The 23580-nt window shown below is 34.9% G+C and overlaps 3 protein-coding genes and 1 non-coding gene across 8 annotated transcripts; 2 read left to right on the forward strand and 2 right to left on the reverse strand.

The window, feature by feature from the left end:
* Window positions 1-1520: 1520 nt before the first annotated feature.
* Window positions 1521-3990, reverse strand: LOC118043283 (protein SPIRAL1-like 1). 2 transcript variants are annotated; one of them, XM_035051201.2, is made up of 3 exons: window positions 3841-3990; window positions 2897-3160; window positions 1521-1890 (listed from the first exon to the last, which is right to left on the reverse strand). In XM_035051201.2, the coding sequence occupies exons 2-3, from the start codon at window positions 3155-3157 to the stop codon at window positions 1810-1812; spliced, it is 342 nt and encodes a 113-aa protein (XP_034907092.1). In that variant the 5' UTR covers window positions 3158-3160; window positions 3841-3990; the 3' UTR covers window positions 1521-1809. The 2 variants fall into 2 exon arrangements, with proteins under 2 accessions (XP_034907092.1, XP_034907091.1); XM_035051200.2 differs by having other exon boundaries at window positions 2897-3165.
* A 2155-nt stretch (window positions 3991-6145) lies between these two features.
* LOC118043285 (uncharacterized) lies at window positions 6146-12564 on the reverse strand. The gene is made up of 14 exons (XM_035051202.2): window positions 12406-12564; window positions 11984-12314; window positions 11683-11876; window positions 11424-11559; window positions 10472-10747; window positions 10215-10312; window positions 9706-9820; window positions 9415-9520; window positions 8622-8715; window positions 8059-8255; window positions 7394-7493; window positions 7195-7311; window positions 6938-6994; window positions 6146-6686 (listed from the first exon to the last, which is right to left on the reverse strand). The coding sequence occupies exons 1-14, from the start codon at window positions 12487-12489 to the stop codon at window positions 6585-6587; spliced, it is 2007 nt and encodes a 668-aa protein (XP_034907093.1). The 5' UTR covers window positions 12490-12564; the 3' UTR covers window positions 6146-6584.
* Window positions 12565-12647: 83 nt separating this feature from the next.
* TRNAT-CGU (transfer RNA threonine (anticodon CGU)) lies at window positions 12648-12719 on the forward strand. Its single transcript has one exon. It is a non-coding gene; the product is annotated as a tRNA-Thr (tRNA).
* Window positions 12720-17023: 4304 nt separating this feature from the next.
* On the forward strand, window positions 17024-22942 carry LOC118043286 (nuclear transport factor 2). Of its 4 annotated transcripts, none has more exons than XM_035051205.2 (9): window positions 17024-17152; window positions 19251-19438; window positions 20128-20422; window positions 20502-20839; window positions 20914-21079; window positions 21182-21303; window positions 21395-21460; window positions 22342-22393; window positions 22474-22942. In XM_035051205.2, exons 2-9 carry the CDS (start codon window positions 19253-19255, stop codon window positions 22710-22712), a joined length of 1464 nt encoding a protein of 487 aa, XP_034907096.1. In that variant the 5' UTR covers window positions 17024-17152; window positions 19251-19252; the 3' UTR covers window positions 22713-22942. The 4 variants fall into 4 exon arrangements, with proteins under 4 accessions (XP_034907096.1, XP_034907095.1, XP_034907094.1 ...); XM_035051204.2 differs by lacking the exon at window positions 17024-17152 and adding an exon at window positions 17165-17392 and having other exon boundaries at window positions 19225-19438; XM_035051203.2 differs by lacking the exon at window positions 17024-17152 and adding an exon at window positions 17166-17392.
* The last annotated feature ends 638 nt before the right edge of the window (window positions 22943-23580 follow it).

Consider the following 23580-nt stretch of genomic DNA (forward strand, 5'->3'; position numbering starts at 1 on the left):
CGGTGTTACAGTCTTTTGAATATCAAACTTCTTGTTGAAAAGGGCTCCTCTTTCTTTCAGCAACACTCGGGGTGTTGAATCAATATTTTCTCTTGTAAACCCATTCACCCTCACATTCAACAACAGAGAATTCAAAGCGTAAACCAATTGACCTTGCAATAAAAAGGCTCCTCCCACAACTGCACTCGTGATGTTGAAATCGTGGGCTTTGATGATGAAGTCAAGAGGGAGGCAAAAACAGTGGTTTGTACCTCTGGAATGGTGAAGTTGAGAGAGAAAGCAACGTTGAGAGAGAGAGAGAGAGAGAGAGGATAAAAGAGAAGGAATTGAAGAGAATGGTTGGTTACAAGAGTTTATGATGTGGCATATATTTTAATAATATAAAACATCACAGGTTATAGCTTATCATCGGAAAATTTCTCGTCTATTTTGCACTTCAAAGAAATCCAAGCAGGCCAACCCCCTCTCCCATTCTCCCTCATATTTGGTCACGCCTTCCCTCGCCCTTCTTTTTATTTTTATTATTATTATTTTGTCGTTTCTTCTTCCGCTCTCCTTTTATGTATGTAACTCTAAAATAAATCTAGATTCAATTCAACCGTGACTAGAAACTTGGAGAAAATTCCCCATTTGTCATTAATTATAGGTACGCTGTGTTGTTGAGCAAGGAATGATAGGAGGAGGAAGAATCCAGCTGAAAGGGTGGCAACAGGCGGCCGTTGCTGTTGGTTCCGCGGTGGGTGCGTTGTTAGATCCACGAAGAGCGGATTTGATAGCGGCGCTAGGAGAAACAACCGGAAAACATGCTTTTGAAAGAGTTGTCGAAAGAATGAAGAAGAGCCCGGAAGGAAGAGTGGGTCTCTCTCTCTCTATCTCCCTTTGACTTCATTCTTCATCCATTTCCTGGGTGGTGGTCGTAACAGTAGTAGTAGTTTGGTATGACTGAATTATTTATTTTCCTGAATGCATTACATAATATGCAACAGTCCTTATATATCCAGTCTTGTTACGCTGTGAATTATGAATCTTGGGTATTTTTTTATATGATGCCAAATAATATCGTCAAACTGAAATTTTGACAGGAGCTGCGGGCTCTAAACTCATCATGCAATATCAAAGCGAATTCGTTTTGAAAGCAAGCTTTTAGCGAAGCATGTCATGAGTGAAAAATAACTCTAGCTTTGGAATTCTTTTTTATTTTTTTTTAATACATCTCTCTTTGGCTAAGATTGTGATTACTTTCATATGGACTCTTCACACAGACGCCTGAGGATTGAAATTGGTGTCATTCATTATAAAGAAACCTACTCTTCCTTTTTATCGTGTTGATAGGCACTTCTCTTGGAGAGACCTCGTGTCATATCTGCTCAAGTGGGCCATGCTTGGGATTTGCCAGCCAATACATTTGGTGCTGCCTATGCAAGCTTCATGGGATCCAGGAACTTTTCCCCAGATGACCGTCCACCAGTTGACACTGCCCTATTAACAAGGAATAAAAAGGGACGACGAGGAAAGAATAATTAAAGGGGGGAAAAAAAGAAGCATTGGCAATGCTATTAGAAACAACATATTGTTCGGATGCTATATGTATCAGAAAAGATCCACCCGATTTTTAACAGATGCCCAGGCATCTAAATCCCACGATCGTGATCGAATAGTTGAAACAACAAAGAGAACACAGGAGATATTACACCACATGATCCAACAAATTGTCATGGATCATATTGAAGATGAAAGCATGGTTTCATTCAAACTAAGGTTCACAAAGATCAACAAACAGAACTCCGTATGAAGACATGATTGCATGTGTCAATTGCTACCACCACCAAAGAGGTATCCCAAAGAAGATCCACCACCAGGAGCAGCATGGACCTTGGTTGACGGTCGATCCTGAACCAAGAAACAAAGTTCTTAGGTTGATAAAAACAACTTCAAGAAACAACCATTTGTCGCTCATGAAACACAATTAAGCAGGTTATGTTAAAACAATTAAACAAGTAGCTTGTTGGCTGTTTAAAGCAACTTCCAGAAACAGTTTACAGAACCCTTTGAATGATTTAGAAATAACATTCATGTAGTTCCAAGTCCGCCTTCTTTCAACTTTCATATAATGTATCTAGTGAACCTTGTTCAAATGAAACCATGAGAATACCATGCTGACAATATCGCTTGGAAACATGTAAATTGAGAATACAGAATGGCAAGAGCATAATTGAAAGTAGTTCCAGCCCAGCTCCTTGGCTCTAGGAATTTACCCCCACATCTCAAAACAAATGGCTAACTGGCACTATACGATCCATCTAGCTGCTTCTTGGGCCCACATTTCACAGCGACAGCTTGCATGCGAGAGTTCCCAAGCCTAGTCCATCATAAACAATGAACAGTATCTAGTTACCCATTATACCATAACCCATGTACATCCAAGGCGATGTTGAGACACGCAGCTGCTTTCACAAGACTGAATTCCCTAGGGCTAAGATTAGGAGCCATATCTCCAATCACTGGAGAGGCACTCCGACTCCCAGAGGCATCTGAAGAGCGCTAGAAACCACAAAAATTTCACCCTATTGGAATGAGACCCAGAACCCTAAAACAACCAATAGCACTTCATACTTCTTAGGCAGCAAAAATGCAGTTTGATAGTTACAAAGACAATGGCATTCTTCCATATGTATTTACGCACATCCCTCTGCCATGCATTTTGCAATCACTCACAGGATAATGCATATCCATTTCCAAAAGACAAGTGAATCTTGTAAAGAACTAATCAGGCATGCTAATTTGTCACAGAGAAGAACTGTGGCATGTCGTGAATCTGAGCAAATTGTATCCGCCTAAAATCAGCATGGACAATTGATAAAAACTGCTCCAAGAGCAAAGGTTTCCGGAATCATACCGTGATGAAGTTGCCAGCGTTCTGACCATCTGCCCTCAAATAATTGTTTGTGGAAGTACTGTTGATACCAGCAGGAAACTCCCTGTTAATTTCAGCTGGCTGAGGGGCTGCAGCAGGTTTAGGAGGAGGTGGATTGCTAGCAGGCTGGACCTCGCTTGGAGCAGCTTGGGCATTGTTTGTGCTAGCTTTTGGAGCCTCTCCACTCCCAAACAGATAGCCCAATGAACTCTGCCCTCCACCAGCGCTAACTCCACGACCCATATTCTGAACTTTACATAGCACAAAAATTAAAACATGTCTTCCAGGAAAGAATGAAAATAACAAACAAATAAACTTATGGAAATGAAACGGCATGAGTCACAATAAGGATGACAAGAACCATGATTAATTACCTGCATAACACTCAGAAATCACACAAACTACTCTAATCACGGCTTGGCAATTTAAAAGATCTACAGACCCGTCAACCAATTTCTGAATAGCCATTTGAAATCAACAAAAATGATCACAACAGGGATAGCACCCCCTTTCAATCCCTTCCTAGATAGCTAGCCAACACCCACATCATAACAAACATGATCACAAATACATGCATAAATACAAGAGACACAATTCATAAATACATTATGAAACTGAAAAAAAATGCGTGGTGATTTATATCACAACTACAATCATATCAACCTAGATATAACAACACCTAACTTTAATTTTATATATATATAAACAGTGATACAGAAGCCAGCAAAAACAAGCGAAATGCCTGAATCAAAAGGAGATAAGAACAACAGATCTTAACAAAACAAGTCAATCATCATCGAATCACAAAAATAGTGAAGAAAAACGTCACGCCACATCACAGAGCTAGTGGTTAGAAGGAAGAAATTGGCAGCATCGATTTTGTATGTGAATCTGAGATCTAAAGACTCGGGGTTTCGTAGAGCTACCTTTTGAGGGATCTGGATCTGATCTGCGAAGAGAGAGAGATATAGGAACCGCGGCTCAATTCAAATAGTAATAGTAACTGCTGAGGAAGTGAGGTAAAGAAAGCGATAGGTGACCGTTGTCTATTTATAGACTTCGGATAAATATTTATTTCGGCGAAAAAATAGTAGCAGCGCTTTCAATTTTTGAACGAATATAACAAATCTTAAAATTGATGGGCCCGCTTTTTTCTTTTTCTTTTTCTTTTTCTTTTTTAATTTCCCGATGCAGGAATAATCTTTAATATTATTATATTATAAACAGACATTTCTTTGATGATGGAAAAAAAAGACATAAATAAAAAAGAAAAAAGAAAAAATGAAGGTTTGTGCTATTCTCAGTCTTTCAATTATTATTCACTTTATTAATTTGGTGTTTCATGATAATATATATAAAATATTCCGAATCAAACACAAATCAAAACCTGGTAAATCTTAAATGTTGAATTCATACAAACTTTGACATTATTGATATTCTTCTTAAGGTTTGATTTTATTTTATTTTATTTTATTTTTGTATAAATAGATATTACATCCCAAAAAAATTGTTAAATTTTTTCATTTTTATTATCTTGGTTTATTTATAAAACACTATTTTTTATGTTGTTGTTATTATAATACATACAACCAAAATGCAGACAAATTGGATGTGCTCAATGACAATCCTAAATACATGATGGAGAATGTCATGCAAAATATTTTTTTAAATAGTTTTTTATTTAAAAATATATATAAAAAATTAAACTTATTATTTATTTTTGATATTAATATCATTATAAAGCCCTAAAAAATTAATTTGATCTTTTTTAAAATTAAAAATATTTTTAAAGAATATTTAAAAACAGAAGGTTACGAATTCTTAAACATGCTAATAGATTAAAGAAAAGAAGATTCATAGGTTCTCAACAATAACCGATGCAGAAATCTTAGTAACTTGTTTATTTAAAGATTTAATTTTATTTGAAAATACATTTTCATCAAAAAGTTATACTAATTAAAATGTCATAAATACGAAAGAAAAAAAAAAAGAAATAGGAAGAAGGTTAATTTGGTCCTTGTGTGATTTGTTTTATGGGGGGTGCTGAGGGCAAGGAAGGGAGAAATTTACAACACCTGAAACGGGAAACTTGCTCCCTCCATCGAGCATTCACCGACCACTACACACGAGTTGACGGTGACAAAAAGTAGCCAGGGGGGCTTCAATATATTAGACATGGGGAAGGATTAATGACATATGCATCATGCACATGTTCTTGAACCATTTTTGGTTGGTTAACTTCCACCACATTTACATAATCTTGAACCATTTTTGGTTGGTTAACTTCCACCACATTTACATAAATGAACCAGCCACCACACCGTTCAAGAACACGGGTCCTAGTTCTGGCTTGCACTAACTGCTCGCTTTATATTCTCGACAGCTTCTTCCACCATTGTTGCACAGTATGATGCAATGCTGCGTTTTTGTTTTCATGTCCAAAAGAGGTTCAGGGTAAGACAGCAAGATGGAGCAGTCAAGGACAAGCGAATATCGCTTTGGAGGAAAATATACAGACCGCAGAGGATGTAAAGGAGCGAATTATGCTGCCACCATTTTCAATGGACCAGGATTGCATGGTTTGATTAGTTTAATGTCATCCTTTATGCTTTGCCTTTTCCAAATCACGTATAAGATGGAAATGGTGGGCGAACCTGTTGAGAAAATATACCAGGGGCACTCTGCTAGTACTGGACAGCATTATTGCAGCAATAAAAACAGCTTTAGCAATTTTAGATGGAAACAACTCCATCGCACATGAGATACATGCACCGCCACCGCCAGAATCACCTGCATTTGCTAGTTGTCTGATTTCTCACCAGAAATCCACAAACATGACCGGAGCTCAAGGCTCCACAGACATGGCTTGCCAATCGGAAGCTCCCGTGTGAAAAGTGAAAACTACGATGCAATGAGGAATTCAATCAGTTGCTTAGAATTTCCAAACTGTTCTAGCCTCCTGATTGCAGATCAATCGAACAATTATTCTTCATGAAAAGAAAAGTTGTTCATTTAACTGCAAGGCCACCAGGACACTGTGAGGAGGTAGACAGTGGCCCTTTGGTTATATATTTGGCTTCATTAAATAACAGAGAAAAATTGATTTTTCTAAAAAAATTTATGATTTTAATATAAAAAATCTAAAAAATATATTTTAATATATTTTAAAGATAGAAATTATTTTATAAAGCATCTGGACTACAATCATAAACACCCCCAACAAGTTAATAAAAAAAAAAAAGGATTTGACTTCAGAGTCCGAGAGAAGACAGGTTTTCGTCACAGCTTTCCTATAATTACTTGCCACGATTACAAAGTCAAAATCCAGAAGCCCATTACTGACCCATTGAAAATAAATGATATCCAAAAAAAGTACACCTAAAACAATACAATAGAAAATCGATTACAAAGGCCCATTCTTCTAAAAAATTTACATTGGAACATCAACAGCACATGTCCATAGAACTTTGATGCACTCTGATCTGATGCAGGTAGCTGATATGTATACTGGAAAAATGGTTTCTGGCTCACCAACACGCCATCCATTGTCAGATCTGGTGTGATCAGATTCCATATCACGAAAAATGCAGGTCAGCATAAGGACCAGAGAGGAAGACCTGCCCTGGGGTGAGTCATCCAGGTTTGAGATGCAAAGTATGATGGTACATTATCACGACCTGTTAATCACTACACTTCCTGCAGATGCTTGGTTTGCTGCACGATTACTTCCAAAGTTTTTTCGATTTGATTCCCTTGCAATTCTTGAACCAAACTAAAGCAGTTGCAGAACAATATATTGGATTAATAATCAAACTAAATGGATAGAAGTAGAGCTTCACATGAACAGTAACAAGCACAGTAGCTGTGAGTTACATCTAGGTAGTTAAGATAGTCCACGGTCTCCAGACCTGTGTTCCTTTTTTACTTTTGTAAATGCATTTAATCCTATCATAATATCCATCCTATCCATGGATCAGGCATGCAAAGCTGACTTAAATAGAAGCAAGTTGAAGTAACACAAACCTGGATTGCTCTTTTAGGGAGAACAGCTGCCTCATGTAAACCAAGCATTTGTGCCACCTTCAAGAAACGTGAGGAGCAATAAACATCTGATCAGCATCAGTCAAATAAAATAACAAATTGATGAAACCCTGGTGAGCAGGGATTGTTCGACTAACAGTTCCAAGAACAGGTAAACCTAGGAGGTTGTCTTAACTCTTAAGAAAAGTTAAGAGAGAGAAAATGAACAAAAGAATAAGTTAATAACAGATAGCACTGACCTCCCTGAGGATCTTCTTATCACCTGTTCCACTAGGTTGATCCAGGTTAGCAACCTCCCACAAAGGGATGTCAAGAAGCACCCTAATGACATCTTCGTCCAAGAAAGGAAATCTAGCCTGATGAAAGAAATTAGATGCTTGTTAATACGTGAGAAGTATAGCAGACAAAGGGTGATGCATCTCAAAATGTTAGTAATACCTCCTTTCCATTATCAGCAATGCATCTGTCATCTCTCCCCATATTTCGTTTCCATATTCTCTGCATATCCAACTTCATTTCCTCATTAAGCCCATGCCAACTGTTGACAGCACATCAAATTATAAGAGAGACTACAAATGCACACATGAACATTGGTGATTTTGTATTGATTTACAGTCTCCTAAAACAGAGACTTGGTTGATTAATGGTATTTGTGCATCAAGCCAAAGGTGTATCCAAATGAGTGCTATACAAATCACTTCGGTAAAAACTCAACTATTCTAATCACGGCCTAGAAAGCATCATGAAACTTGAGCTTAGCAGGAACATATGATAGAATTGAATGCATTTACAAAAGGAAACAGACCAAAAAAACAACAGAGTTTTACTTCACAGGATGCAGAGTTCATAATTGTAACTTCAGACTTCAGAGTAACACAGCACACTTCAATGTGGACATGAAATTACAATGTGCTAACTACCAACACAGGCTGAGAACATGAACATGGAACAAGCAGACACAATCTTAAGGAACTTCAATGTGGACATGAAATTACAATGTGCTAACTACCAACACAGGCTGAGAACATGAACATGGAACAAGCAGACACAATCTTAAGGAATGACAGCACCCACAAGTTAGAATGTACATGTTAAAACCATACCCGCCACATCTATATTTTGTTCTATGCCTTCCATAACCAGCACACTGCTCATCAGCACCCGAACCAACTAGGACAATCCTAGCCTCGGACTTGTACCTGAGGCGTTGTTGATTCTTGTCACTGTTATTGCTAGGTCTTTCAGAGACCCAACCATCACCACTTGCAGCCAACCACAAAGCAACCCCTATGTTCAGGTCCTGAAGCATTAAGCCACAGTGTAACTTCACATATACAGGGATGCGTACAAACAGAAAGTAGCATCACTGACAGAAAGAGGCATCTTTTAAAATTATCAATTAGCATGCTGATTTCTATTTTTAAATGGATGGAGAATGTTTATTGCTAGTAATAAATTAACAATACCATACACACACCAATGAAAGGACCAGATGAAATGACGATCACATGCATATTTTATGTACATCACAAAATGCTCACAATTCCAAAGTTAATTCTAGTAAACAACATAATAAGCTAACTATTTAAATGCCTCCATGTATTCTACCAGAGCACCATATCACCCAATTCTAATAAACATGCACTTGTAAAATAAAACCAGATACCATATACGTGTTTGCAGGGTTAATAAGTGACATGACGTGCTTCATTTCCAAGGTCAATGTCGACAAGTCTGAATCAATCTCTACAAGCTTCCACCTGCATCATTGATCAACAGTGACTATAATAGAAAGAATTCCAAAAAAAAGGGAACATCATTCTGAATAAAATAAAATGAAAACATGTGAGCAAACTTGGACCTGGTCATCAATGGATACACTACTATTTAATCAACAAGAGGATGCATTCATAGCCAGGTCAAATTAACCTTGTGTTGGGGGGGGGGGGATGTTGTATGTTATACATGTTCCCTCTCTTGGGATCCACAAATATTTACTGTTTTATGTTTTAAACACTATATTTGATTTGAAATTTGACTCATGCCAAACACCCTTTAATCTTTCACCTTAATTCTTTTTACACCCTTGATGCTTCATCCTTAACTCTTAACCCCTTAACATTCCCCTCCAATTTTTTTTGCCCCACACCAAACTCGACCTTAATGGAGATTTGAAACACAAACTTATTTAAGATTCCAATTCAAGTTGTAGAGGTTTTTTCCTTCCACTGGAACTTTCCAGCAAGTGCTCGAATTTCATTCTCCATTTGCCATGCATAATATAGCATCAAACTCTCCACAACAGCATCAAAAAGTGCTAGTGCCTTTAAATAACTGCACCTGAATGTTTTAGGATTTCCAGTAGCTCTAACCTCTCTTTATAAAAAAACTAGAAAATTTCCCATTACAAGACCAAGACATGGAATATTACATCAAAAGAGAAACATCTAATACTGTACCTTCTCAGTGGTGCAATTCTTCTCAGTTCCTTCACTCCTGCCTTGGCAGAGATTCTATCAGGAGCAGACTGACCATCAAAGCTCACATTAAGCAAGTCAATCCCATCTGCCACACAGGGAATTGGAATGGAGAATCAGCTCAGCAAAAGAATCGGCAAGACAACATTTTCACTGGTTTTCTTAGTGTTCCAGTGTCAACTGCATTGAAAGGGTTAACAGTAGTGCAAAAATTGAAGATGTAGAAAAAAAAGCAAAAATGAGCGAGGGCACTAGCTTAGTATGACAACTTACAGCTGGGATCAAGACACTCATCCAACAATGCAGCAAGTATCATAGAATCAAGCCCACCAGAAAACAAGACTGCCACTGGAACATGTTCTTCTCGTCTACTATAACATCTTCCTGCCTATGCATTCAACCCAAAGAATTCTATCAATTAAAACATAAATAAATTACTTCTTGTACGATTTGTAAATGCCATAAATAGCTTGTTCAATACATTCTACATAAATAAAATAAGGTAATTTTATGGTAAATGTAGTCTGTTAATCACAAGGATAAAGAAGGGGGGGAGATGTCTAGCTAGAACTGTACCCATCCAACGTGTTCTACATAAATAAAATAAGATAACTTCTTGATGTACAATTGATTGAATTTAGAATATAACAGAAAAGAAAAGAAAATTGTGTGAGATTTAATCGCTTAAAACAGCACCCATTATATGTAAGCATTCTAAAAGTGTAAGTTCTCCAAGAGTATAGATCCACAATAAGGCTATTCAATTCAATTTTAGTTCTGACCTCAAAGATTCTGTGTTGTGAAGCGCGCAGCATCACAGATTTTCTTAGAGCACTTAGCACATTATGAGCAGGCAATGAAATCATTGTTTGATTTGGCCCTACACGGTTAAAAAAAAATTCATAAGTAGGGGTCTCATGACAGTAAAACCATCAAATTTAAAACTAGATCCATCTTCATGAGTCAAAATAAAAATATTTAGTAAATGAAGTTTGGAACTTTTACACAAATATATTAAATATTGTGGCAGGATTATAACCTGATTCAAATGTCATTATGTCTGATGAAGCTGGATACATGTGATGTTGTCCCTCTAGAGTCCCGTTAAGTGAACCATGTAACTCATTGGGTTTTGGATTGAAAGAAACTCTCTCCCATTTAATCAGTTCCATTATCATGGCATTGCCCCATTCATGTTTTTTTACTTCACCAACAAGATATCCATCCAGCTTTGAAGCATCCATTGATAAGCTGTATATCCCACATGAAAGCTCCTCCCAAAAATTGTGGTGAGTTCCATTTTCAACTTCAAAATCTGCACCAATTGACTGACACTTATTAAAATAGCTAATTAGTTTAGTACAGTTTGCCGAAATTGGGTGAATGGCAGAAACAACTTATTGCCAAAAAAGGAGGTAGAAAAGAATTCCAGCAAGGGCTTAATGAGATACAAATGTTTAAACACACGAGGTCAAGAATGGAGCAAAAAATCTCTTAGAGGCATTGCCTTATTTAAACATATGCTTTGTTGCTTGCACAAGTAAACAACAATCAGCCCCTCAAGATGTAGATAACAACCTGAAATGATTCGTGGTAGCCCAAGTAAGCAGCTTGCATAATTGCCGAGGCATTTTGCAACCTACCCAGAACTTAGAATGGTAGTAATGCCTATTGCACACAAATGAGAAATTTTAATGTTTTACCGCAGTAGTGCAAATCACCAAGCAATAAAAAAACAAAAGCAGTGCCAAACTAGTTAAAGAAAAAAATGTGGAAAATGCAGAGGGAACAACAAGCATTCAAGAAATTGATTCTATTGATGACAAGGAAATATCATCATTCCATCTACATTGCATACGATAATTTATCAACTAAAATGCTCATTTTAATGGAAAATATTGTTTCCAATCATGCAAATAACCTTGTCACCAACCAGAGTAAAAGAAAATGTAGCCAGGGGAACGAGGAAAGCTCTACCAAGCTATATGTACCAGAACTCTGATCAACAGAAGAAAATGGCGATACAGAAGATAGCAGAAACCGAGAATCCTTCACAGTAGGCCAGTGAACAACCAGGCTCCGCCTACCAAATGCATCTCGACCAAACCACAAGGTTCTTGAACTCTCCTGTACACAAGTAATTAAAGCTAACTTCAGCTAAAACAATATTAACAAAAAAAAAATTCTAAGAAATACCAGTACCTCCTTTAATCTCGATCAAAACAAAACCAAGCCTATACCCATAATTACCTGCCAATAGATAATAGCCCACGGCCCCTTGATAGTTGAAAAAACATTCGGAACAGAACTATACCCATGTCCAGCAGCAGAGCAAGGGCCTGTGTGCCCATTGGAACCACAAGAGCAGCAATTTCCTAGAGTTTGCATTAGAACTTCACCATCATTTCTATCACTCTCCACATGAATTCCTCCAAATATCTCACCTTCAAAATCACAACACTAAATTAGACACAAGGTTAAAATAATTACGAAACAAAACGTACATAGCAGAAATCGAGAAAAAAATATAGTATACAAGTCAGAATTTTACCGTTATAAATTAGTACATTCCCGTAGGAGTCAACAAATGGCTGAATTATAGGATTCAGTCCCCTCAGCTGCAATGTGGCACCGATAAATTGCAGTTCGCCAACAGAATTCCCTAGTTGATTATAATTACCAGTTTTTCCATTGGAGCAATTCTGCAAAAACGACTGGTCGTTTTCTATTTCAGCTTCATCAGTTACTACAGACACCAGTTCTCGGTCCTCAACAGAGCTCAAATTTTTATTATACTGAAGTACAATCTTCTTGCTGCCTAAGCTGTCAGGTCCTCGCCTCCGCAGAGCTGCTTTAAGATCATCTACGGAAACTGTAACTAACTGGTGCACCAAAAAAACAACAGGTAAATGAAATAGATAAAACTAATTGTGTGTATTGTGGATCAAACTGATTTATGAGAACTTTACTTACTGGCTCGGGATTAGGAGATTGGAGAAGGGTGGATGATGACAAATCGATGCGAATCCCAGAGACAATCAGGGCGATTCCACACATCTTTCTCTTTCGCTGTTTTGCTCTTGCTGTGGCCTGAAAGTAGTGTTCTACGGTAGATTTTGGAGGGTTTTAACTTTTAAGAAAATGTACTCAATGTAGTTTTCTTGTTTCTTTTAGGGTGCGATCGAGTTTAAAAGTTCGGTTTTTCACTAGCGAAGGCTTCCATAGCATAGTGGTAGTGCGTTCGCTTCGTAAGCGAAAGGTCGCGAGTTCGATCCTCGCTGGGAGCTCTAAGATGTTTCTTTCATTTTTCGTATCAATCTCGGAACTCGGATAGTGATATCCTTCCGATTTTGATATTTTTATTTCAATTTTTACTCAATTACCATTTTTTTTAGGATTGTGGTTAACTTTTAAAAAAAATTACTTAATGGGAAAAATTAATTTTCCTTTTTATTTCTACTTATTTTCGCTCCATTAAAATTATAAACATTTGTAAAACATGATGATTTTTTTTACACGTGTGTTTTTTTGGCTATGGGAATGAATTAGTTTTTTAACTCATGATATGTTATATGTTTAGTCAAAAACAAAAATAGAAAAAATGTACAAGCCTTGAGAAATTTTCTAGCATTGTTATTAAATTGCATCTAGCAAGTGAATTTTAAAAATTTTGACTTGACTTCTTGCATGTCATGAGTTTTAAATTAAATTATGCATAATTCAGTTTAACATAGCCCAATTAATTTAACATATTTAAAAACCACTCAAATAATTATTAAAAAATGTTTTTGGTTTGAAAATAAATCGATATGATATTTTTTTAAAATATAAAAAAAATAACGTATTAAATTGATATAAGTTTTGTGGTTAAACTTGTAACTTCGGATTATGAACTCTATCAAGTTTAACAATATTAGATTGAAAAAAATTTGTTAGGTTGAATTTTCTTTAAGAAAGGAAAAATATTTTTTAAATTAAGTATTTAACTGTTCGTATAAATAGAGTGGAGCACCATAAACTTTATCAACACATTCATCGACGAAACACTGTAAACCTTATCAACTCTTTCAGCAACGTAGAATTATTATTTTTTATTTTTTTGTTTGTTTGCTGGAAAGTAATTTTCTTTTGAAAAGTGAATTTCGGGGAAAGTAAATTCTAGAAAAAGTGAATTCCGATAAAGTATTTTTCCGATGTTTGGTAGTGTAATAAAAATAAGTTGGAAAACACTTTCCAGTGTTTGATTATGTTACGGAAAATAAGCTGAAAAATAACTTATTAATATTTTATTTTTTCAAGTTTATTAAAATAACGAGGAACAAATCTTACAAGTTAAAAAGTTGAATGAGAATGAAATTGAAAAAAAAATATATAATTTCATAAATTATCTCAAATAAAATAAACAATAATCAAAATAATAGAGATCAAATCTAAAAAATTAAAAAAAAATGAAAGATGAAGAAATTAAAATAATAATAATCAACATTTCATAAATTATTTTAAATAAAATAGGTAACAATTAAAAGAATGAGGATTTTGATAGATAAAAAATTTCAATAAAAAAATGACAAGGAAAAAGCAAATAGCAATTATAAAAATAAGGATCAAAGTTAATATAAAAATAAAATTTTAAGAGATAAAATTTAAAAATAAATATTTAAAACAAAAAATATATAACAATCAAAAGTTTGAGGATTAAATTTGATATAATCAGCAAATAATGACATTTCTAAATTTTTCACAACTTCCGGGAAGTGTTTTCCCACCAAATTTTTCAGGAAAATACTTTCCTGAAAACCAAGCTAAATTTTCCTTTTACTGGAAAGTGTTTTTCATTGATCAATTTTTCTAATAACAAACAAATACAAGAAAGTTTGGAAAGTGATTTCCTGGAAACTATTTTCTGGAAAATAAACATAGTTAAAGGGAAAACACTTTTCTGAAAACCAAGCTAAATTTTTCTTTGACTAAAATTGACTGGAAAGTATTTTTCATTGAGCAAAAAGTATTTTCCGTTGATCAACTTTTTTAATGACAAACAAATATAAAAAAGTTTAAAAAATAGTTTCTAAAAAATTACTTTCCAGAAAACAAACATGCCATAAAAACTGAGGTGCTTCAATGTTCACGATGCACCATAAACTCTGTCAACTTTATTGTTAGTAGTATAGAAGTAATCCAAAACTCCTAGTTAATTTTAGCTCTTGAGATAGATGCATCAATATCTCGACACTTATTCCAGAACGTGTGTGTCGTTTAATTTAAGAAACTCAATACTAGTGGAAACTAAAATAATTAATAGTGTTCTAAACTCCAATATAAAGAATCCAACTGTCCTTTTCATACATGTATAACTAAAGGTTTAAAGATTTTTTTAGAAGTTAAATAAGTTGTTTTTTTAAATATTTTTATTTAAAAATATATTAAAATAATATTTTTTTAAAAAATTATTCTTGACATCAACACATTAAAAAATATAAAAATATAAAAAAATAATTTAAAATAAAAAACAAACACAATTTTAGATTTTAACATACAAAAATTCTTCAAGCAGTAATTTTTATTAATTTAATTTTTATTTTTGCTTTGAAGCCTCTAGCGAGTAGTAGGCACTGTCTAATTACAAATCTAGATACTTTTACATTATTTATTTATACGTGTTTTGCATTGTAATTTTAAAAGTATTTTTAAATAAAATTGATTTTTTTATTATAAATTAATATGTTTTTGATGTTTTTAAATTATTTTGATGTGTTAATCTTAAAAATAATTTTTTTTTTTAAAATATTGACATACTTTTTAAATTATCTTTTACTTAGTTTTTTTTAAATATACAATATTTTAAAATATAACTATAATTATATTTCCAAATATACACTTGGAAGATAAAAGAGAAGGCCAATCTCAAACTGCAGCTTGAGCTGTCATCCTTGGTCTAAACAGGGACGTTATCTTCACTTGCCGCCAAGCACTTTCAGTTCCGCATCCCTTGAGTGTCATGGTTCAGATTGTTGAACCGTTATCATAGAATCTTACATCGATCTTCCCACGAAAGATGTAATACGGTACCGCATGGCTAGTTTTTAAAAAATGTATGACTCCCTCCACACCCGCGTCGTTGCATCATTCATCTGATATATAAATCCCATTTTTCATTATATGCAGAGATATATTATTTACAATGTCATAACAGTGTTTTTAAAAATATAATTGTAATTGTTTTTTTAAATATTTTTTTATTTAAAAATATATTAAAATAAAATATTTTTTATTTTTTAAAAATTATTTTTACCATGTATCAAAATAATCCAAAAACAAAAAAATATTAATTTAAAATAAAAAATAACTTTTTATTTTTTTAAATATTTTTGAATCACAACAAATGGACCTTGATAGAGGAATTCATCCCATTTAAAGAAGCAAATTGAACAATGGTTAATTATTAGGTCCAATCAAGTCAGTTTTACAAACACAGAGACAATTTATACAGGCAGAATGCTAAATTAAATAATCAATAGTTTTGAATTTCAAGTGTATATTATTTTTCCAGAATAAATTTTAAGTACACTCACAAATATAATTATTGTCTTCAAAGAACTGTGATGGTATTTTTTAAAATTTTTATTTTTTTAAATATAATGATATTGATTTTTTTTAAAAAAATATTTTAATATATTTATAAATAAAACATATATTTTAAAATATAACAACTACATTATGAGCGTTTGGAAAAGCGAGTCTACCCATATTTCTAAAAAAATTAATTTTTTTATTAAAAAAAAAAATATATATATATATATATTAAATTGTTTTGATATGTTGAATTTAAAAATAAAAAAAATATTATTTTAATATATTTTTAAAATAAAAAAATATTTTAAAAAACAATAATAATAGTACTTCAAAAGCATGGTAAAAAACACCTTCTTATATTTGATGAGGCCGTCTTTCTCAAAAAAGACATGTCGCCGTCATCCTAGAATGTATCACCAAGTAGCGCAGTGGTCTATGCACTCCCTTCTCGTGTGACGTGGCGAGTTTCAATTGGTATTCAGAGTTCCAACGCAGACATAACTGATAGCACAACGATTGGAGAAAGCTTCGGTGGTTTGAAAGTTAGATGGTTTTTTTTTTAATATATATATTTTAAATATATATATATATAATATTTTTTTATTTTTTTAAAGTTTTATTATTAATTTTAGTATATCAAAATAATAATAAAAAATTAAAATTTAACCTCCCTCTGTTTTAGCAAACGGGTGCTCAGTTACGGCAGGGGAAACGCTGGAAGTCAGCTTATCACCGCAATCTAGATTATTTTTCTACTTATTTATTCACTTCCCGGTAAAAAAAATGAAAAATTAACAATCAATCTGTAACCGCAAGTGTAAACCACATTCCTTAACTTCCACGCAATCTCACTTGCTTGTAAGCGCGTTCAATCCTACGGTTCTCTCTCGCCAACCCTCACTATCATACAAGTTAATCCGCCCAACAAGATCATCACCGTCAAATTACGCTATCCAACTCCATTAAGACACCCAGGACCCCACAATATAGCCTCACGCGACACCCTCTTTTATGGACCCGCTTAAAAAATACTAGCAAGACACGAGTGACAGTACAACGTATTTGTTAATAGTTAACACGCACGCACAAGTTCGCTCGCAAGAGAAGGAAGAGAAATAGAGAATTACAAGTCGAGGGAGAAATCTAAGTACAGTTCTGTACTTTTCTGTATTAATCAAAATTTTATTTTATTCGTTGTAGTATAAAAATCTTCTGTCGTCTGTACCTTTCTTCACTAGCAACCGCACCATTGCGTCTTATTTTTTTCTTCTCTCTATACTGGTAATAATAACTATTTAGCGCCGCAAGGGCACGGTTAGTGTAGTAGTAAATTTATTCAATATCTCTCTCGGCGGCGAGCGAGCGAGTTTATTGCTGCTTTAACGAGGTTAGACATTACTTAATCTTGCTTTTGTTTGATTGGTTGTGATGTTTTTGTTCGTTCATGGAGTATCTGCTATTGACTGATTGATTGAATCCGAAGGATTGTTAAATTCAGGGATTGCATTGTTAAATTGGTTTTAGATCTGAGTTTTATTTTATTTTATTTTAATTTAGATCTGGGATTTTTTTATGCGAGTGGTCAGAGTTTGACGTGATCCACTGTTTTTATTTTTTTGTATGTTATTTTTAGTTTTTTCTGTTTTTCTGGTTGCTGGATTGGATTTAGCTGTAAAGCTTGATTCTTTTGTGTTTTTTTTGGTCACTGATAACGTTGTTGTTTTTGCCTAACATAAGTAGTAAAATCTTCTTTGTTTGTGAAGAAGTTAGTATTGGTTTTTTATTGGAAGATGCAGAAACATTGCGTGTTTTTTTTATTAGTGCTACCGCATACGCTACTGTTGGTGTTATCGTGTTTCTTCTGTCTTGTTTTCGACCCAATTTTTTAATAAACTGGTTTTTCTGCTTTCAAGCCCTATACTCTTAAAGCATATGGTTTACGGTTTAGATATCAAGATAATGAAATTGGTTCAGCATTAGTTATGGGGTTTGATACTCTTATGCAGCCTCATCTGTTTTTTTAGATTATCTGTTATTTTCTATTCATTAGTATGTTAGGAAACCTGGGTTTTTGAGCGTTTTAGATTATGGAGGATCACACGTTCATGTCAATTTTCTATTCACTAGAAACAAGGGCCCAGAGTGTTAGTGACAGAGGTTTGGATTCTGCAAAACAGTCTTTTTTGTGGGATTTAGGGATCATCCGATGATTAATTTCGTGATTTTATAGTGAGGAGTTGTAATAAATGAGCATTAATTTCTAAGAACAAAAATATTTATTTTTTTATCGTGTATGATAAATGCTAAGAATATATGGGAAGAGAATGAAGATTTTGAACCCTTTACATGGGTTGTTCAGTGAATATTTATAACTTTTGTATATTGAACTTTCTTCTTTTTGTTCGAGGGGCCAGTGACCTTTTTTCTTTTCACATTTAAGTGAGGAGGAAGTCCCTTTCATCAATATTAATGTTGATGTAAGTGTCTTTTTACAATGCTTTAATGTTGATGGAAATACCACGTGCCTATAGAAGGTTATCTTAAGTCATTTTGTAAAGATCATCAATGTTGATGAGATCAACTTTTATAATCAACATCAATATTGATTAACATGTATCCAGCTCTTATAGGGATTTTTTACACGGCTAGGGTGTAGGGAGATGATGTCTCTAGATTTCCATTTCGAATGTTTGGATCTGGAATGATCCTAGACCCAAGGATGCTGAGTCTAGTATCCTTCTAGTTTAGAGACACTTGGGTTGAGTGTGTATCTGAGCTCAAAAAAGTTGGGTTTAACATCTTTTCGGGCTCACATGTACTTGGACCTAACGTGTGGTTGAGCCCAAGAGAGTAAGGCCTGGTATTTGCCAGATTCTCTCTCCATAGGTTTTGACATTTGTTGAGCTTTTATAACGGGTCATTCTTCTCTTAGCCTCTCTATCTAGACCTTTTAAGTAAATGGATTTTAGCATAAAACACATTTATCCAAATTCCATCCATTAAGAAGTCAAAGCCACTACGTCCGTGCTATCTTTCTTTCTTTTTTTAAATGGTGACCTTATGTCTGATTTCAAGTATCATGCTTAATATTCTTTGATGTTCAGTTTCCTATTTGTTAGTTGCTTTACTTATCACTCTGTTTATTTATATCTTTATGTAACTATTGTCTGGCTTCAATATAAAACCCTCATTAGTGGATAATATATCTTATTCCTACAGTGAATAACATATCTCTATCCCTACAGAGATGGCAACGCAGGTGGATGAATCTGCTGTCAAACTTGATCCAAAAGTGGTGGGGAATGCTTTTGCGGAGCAGTACTACAACACCTTGTCCAAGTCTCCCGAGCTGCTTCATAACTTTTACAATGACGCGAGCTTGATTGGCAGGCCAGGCTCAGATGGTTCAGTGTCTCCTATTTCAACTTTAGAAGTAAGTTTTGTGTAACAAAAGTTTATTGTTTATGAGTGTAGATTGTTTATTATTGTGTTAAATAACTCCTCAGCAAGAAATAACAGCAATATTCTTGTAAACTGAGTCACGCTAGTGCTATTCTTTTCATATCGATTTTATTCCACTAGCTTATCCCTTAGTTCATATTTTGTTTGGTTGGAAATGAGTGCTGTGTGAGAATGCGATCTTGATTCCCATTCCCGATAAGATTCCCATCTAATTTTTTCCGTGGTCTTAAACTCAATTGTCATGGGGGATCGACACTATCTAAGAATTGAAATTTAACTTGCTTAGAGTACAAGTACTCCCATTTCTTTGTGAATCAAATGGTATTACATGAAGAGAGGAATTGTAATCACTTTTCACCCCCAATCCTATACAAACCAAATATGGCATAGAAATTAATTCATGTGGTACTGGTGATATGAGAAAAGGTTGGTTCTACTAGTTTCTGCCATTCTTTTTTCCTCCAAAAACAAATTTAGAACTAGAATTGTTATGCATTTCATCACTTAAATCTTGATTAATTTGGGACTTTGGTTTCGAGTTCATGAACCTTGGATGCTGAAGTTTTCCTGCTTACACCAGTGTTTATCTTTGTTTAACTGTTTTTTTATTTGAAATTGTGGCCTTCTCTGATAATGAAAATTGGAATTTTTTGGGTGCAGGAGATTAAAAAATTGATCCTCTCTCTTGACTATAAGAATTGTGTAGTTGAGATACAGACTATTGATTCTCAGGAATCTTATGAGAATGGGGTAATGGTGTTGGTTACTGGTTTCTTTGCTGGAAAGGACAGTACCAGACAAAAATTTACACAAGCATTTTTCTTGATCCCACAAGATGATGGGAGGAGATATTATGTTTTGAATGATATTTTTAGATACATGGAAGAATCAGAGAATAAGAAAATTAGTGATGAAGACAACATTGCTCCAGCTACACCTGTTATCCCATGTCCTGGTAGGGGTTCATGTATGGTTTCGTTGTTTCTTTTGTTACTTTAATGCATAAATATTTACTAGTAGTTTTGTAATTACAGAGCCAACCTCCATTCCTAATCACTCTGTCTCTGCCAATATGCCTACCACTTTGGAGGAGGGTGATGATCAAGCTAAAGAATCCAGTCATCCTTTGGACAATGGAGAGATTCCCGCTTATGAGAAGGAGGTGGTTGTCGAGGAAGTTGTTACCACTCAGAATGATGATCAAGCTAAAGAATCCGGTCATCCTTTGGACAATGGAGAGATTCCCACTTATGAGAAGGAGGTGGTTGTCGAGAAAGTTGTTACCACTCAGAATGATGCTCACCCAGTTTCTGAGGCAGTTGCTTCTAGTGTCCAGGAGGAGGATGCCCCCAAGAAGTCCTATGCATCAGTGGTGAGTAAATTTACATTTGTTTTACAGGAGAATTGTTTACTCAAATGATTGATTATTTTTTTGGTTTTTTTCAGGCAAATGCATTGAATTTCAAAACACAACCATTTCAGCAGAGGGTGTCACCCGTGAAACCTGTGAAACAGTCACATACAGCTGTACCACCTGTGGTCACTTCTCAACAAACAGGTTCTCGCCCTCCCAGCAACAATTCTGTGGAAATCAATAACAACAGTGCTGCAGGTTTTTATCCTTTTTAAAGTGTATATATGGGTTTTTACCTGGAGTGAGCTTTGTAGCTTTTCTTTCACCACCTATCTGCTTTTCTCATTTTTCCTGTTTCAGTTGAGGGTTACTCCATATTTGTTGCAAATTTGCCTCTGGATGCTACTGTTGACCAGCTTGTGCAGACTTTTACAAGATTTGGGGCTATTAAACCAAATGGTGTGCAAGTCAGAAGTTATAAGGTTAGTCTCATGTTTATTCTTGTAAAATGGGGTGTTGAAAATTGTTTTTTGAAACTATATTTATTTGTTTATGTTGCTCATCTATATACAGCAAGAAAAGAACTGTTTTGGTTTTGTGGAATTTGAATCAGCTGATTCTGTGGAGAAGGCCCTTGAGGTATTGTTGTTTATTTTACTTTTTTTTGGCTGAAAGTTACTGGTTTTTTGTTCCCTGATTGTTTGCTTAAAAGTTGAATACTGCATGATGGTGTACTCAGGATTATTTCCAAGTTAAATTTCATTAATTCAATAATTTTAACGTTATTTAGTTCCCTTGTTATAATATTTATAATATTAGGATTTTATCACTTGGGAACTTCTATGGTAGTAGTAGCATTTATTTCCAATTTTAGTAAAACTTTTTCAGGGCTAGATAAAGCACTTGTATGGTGGCACCTTTTAATGATGAATGGAAGTTGAGAATCTCTGTTTCACCTTGGGAGGTGGATATCTTGATTCAGGAAACATCCCTTGCGGTCTCAAGGGTTGCCTAGTGAATTCTAGGTGTCTTTATCCTCATTTTACCTTTTTCTTCTTTTTATTTCTACCCCTGTCCTGCATCGCTACAACTTTGCCTGTGTTTGGATAGGCTACAAACCTTTGTTCCTTTGACTTTCAGCACTTGTATGCTTTTGTCGTTCCTCTGTTGATGAAAATTTTTGTGGACACATTCAGATAATGTCATTGAACCTAATTGCTCAAGTGATGTTTATCTGCCAACACTTCGTGTTTATGGGCAACTTGTTTGAAGTCTGGTTCATTATTGTATTCTGCAAAGCTCTCTCTCTCCTCCCCATTTATAGGACTCCCCCGAGTGGTTTTTTGAATTTGAAACCCTCCATCTCGGGGTGGTGTTACAACACCTCTTCTATGATTTATTGTGGGTACTCATTATCAGCTATTCCGTACTTGGTTGCCTGTTTCAAGATATAAACTTTTTACTCAAGTTAAGCTACAATATTTTGTTCTGCACGAGTCTGAGATTGTGTGCTTTTTCAGGTCTCTACTGTCATGATTGGCACTCGAACAGCGCATATTGAGAGAAAGAATGGTAAGTTGAATTATTAATCCATTATTTGTCGTGTTTGGTCCAAACAGTTGGAGAGTGCATAACAATTTATTATGTTTTAGCAGCAAAAAATGGTGGTGAAAAGTATCCTTCAAGAAAGGGTGGTTTTAGGAATGGCAATTTTAGGAGCCGTGGAAACTTAAATGGAGGCCATGGCTATGGCAGAAATGATTTTGAGAATCAGGGTGCAGTCTCTGGTCAATCTGGGGGCACAACTGGACGCAACGGAGAAGCAAACAAGAAAGTTTATCTAAATGGGGAAGCTAGAGGTCCCCGTCAAGCTCGGGCTGGGAATAACTAGATAATCTCTTTCGCTAGAATTTTGTTTATTGCATTTTTTTTTTCCCGATTCACAACCAGATAGGAAAGATAAGAGCAAATAGATCAAGGCATTTTAGTTTTTTGCTCCTAAGATTTTGGTAAGGTTAATTGAGTAATTGCTAGGTATCATGAAAACAGATTATGCAGGGTTTTTATGCTTCGGGATATTATTTCTTAAGAAATTATTTCTAAGCATTTATCTGGTGCTAATTATATGGTTTTAAACAATGCTTTAGTTTTTGTGCCTCCGAGAAAAACATGTCACTATTGTCATCTGAAAGGAAGCATATGAATCTTCGAGCTCATTGAAGTAGAAATAGAAGTGTGGAGGCTCATGCCATCTCTGTAAGTGCCATCGAGTTCTGCTACTCCTGTATTATTTACTTTCTAAAGTGCTCGCCTGCTAGTTTCTCTTTGTTCGTACAAGTACCAGTGTCTATCCCGAGGCGCTTTCAATCCACTGGTCAGAGGCAGCTGTCTTCCAATAGCTGCCATAGTTGACACTTTGTTTGTTTAGGGGTTTTGAGGGGCAGGGAAGGGAAAGTTAGGGTTAGAACCCTCGATCCTCGGTTGGTTTTCAGTACTGTGAACGGCAAGGTTAGGTGTCTTTTTTAGGTTAAGATTATCAAATGACATTCTTCCCGAGTTAAAATGAAGAATATTTTTCCATCTCTTCCATATCCAAACAGGAAAAGGTTGGAATACTGCCGTTTCCTTTCCTTTTCGTTTTCCTTTTCTTTTTTAATTTATCGTCAGTTCCTTGCCTTCTGTCCATTCAAACACGTTGTAGATCTCTCTAGAATAATCTCACCATGTTTTTACCAAACATGTCACTCTCTGTATTAGAT

This window comes from Populus alba, chromosome 10 (genome assembly GCF_005239225.2).
Source record: "Populus alba chromosome 10, ASM523922v2, whole genome shotgun sequence".
NCBI lineage: Eukaryota > Viridiplantae > Streptophyta > Magnoliopsida > Malpighiales > Salicaceae > Populus > Populus alba.

What these genes read in the sequence shown, in the direction of transcription:
- LOC118043283 (XM_035051201.2), bottom strand. Translation starts at nt 3,157, where the DNA reads ATGGGTCGTGGAGTTAGCGCTGGTGGAGGGCAGAGTTCATTGGGCTAT. An exon ending in ACGCTGGCAACTTCATCACG is followed by an intron (nt 1,891 to 2,896) that starts GTATGATTCCGG and finishes TTCTTGGTTCAG; the next exon opens with GATCGACCGTCAACCAAGGT.
- LOC118043285 (XM_035051202.2), bottom strand. Translation starts at nt 12,489, where the DNA reads ATGTGTGGAATCGCCCTGATTGTCTCTGGGATTCGCATCGATTTGTCA. An exon ending in TTCTGTTGATCAGAGTTCTG is followed by an intron (nt 10,748 to 11,423) that starts GTACATATAGCT and finishes CAATTGGTGCAG; the next exon opens with ATTTTGAAGTTGAAAATGGA. An exon ending in CATAATGACATTTGAATCAG is followed by an intron (nt 10,313 to 10,471) that starts GTTATAATCCTG and finishes TTAACCGTGTAG; the next exon opens with GGCCAAATCAAACAATGATT.
- LOC118043286 (XM_035051205.2), top strand. Translation starts at nt 19,253, where the DNA reads ATGGCAACGCAGGTGGATGAATCTGCTGTCAAACTTGATCCAAAAGTG. An exon ending in CAATAACAACAGTGCTGCAG is followed by an intron (nt 21,080 to 21,181) that starts GTTTTTATCCTT and finishes TTCCTGTTTCAG; the next exon opens with TTGAGGGTTACTCCATATTT. An exon ending in TGCAAGTCAGAAGTTATAAG is followed by an intron (nt 21,304 to 21,394) that starts GTTAGTCTCATG and finishes ATCTATATACAG; the next exon opens with CAAGAAAAGAACTGTTTTGG.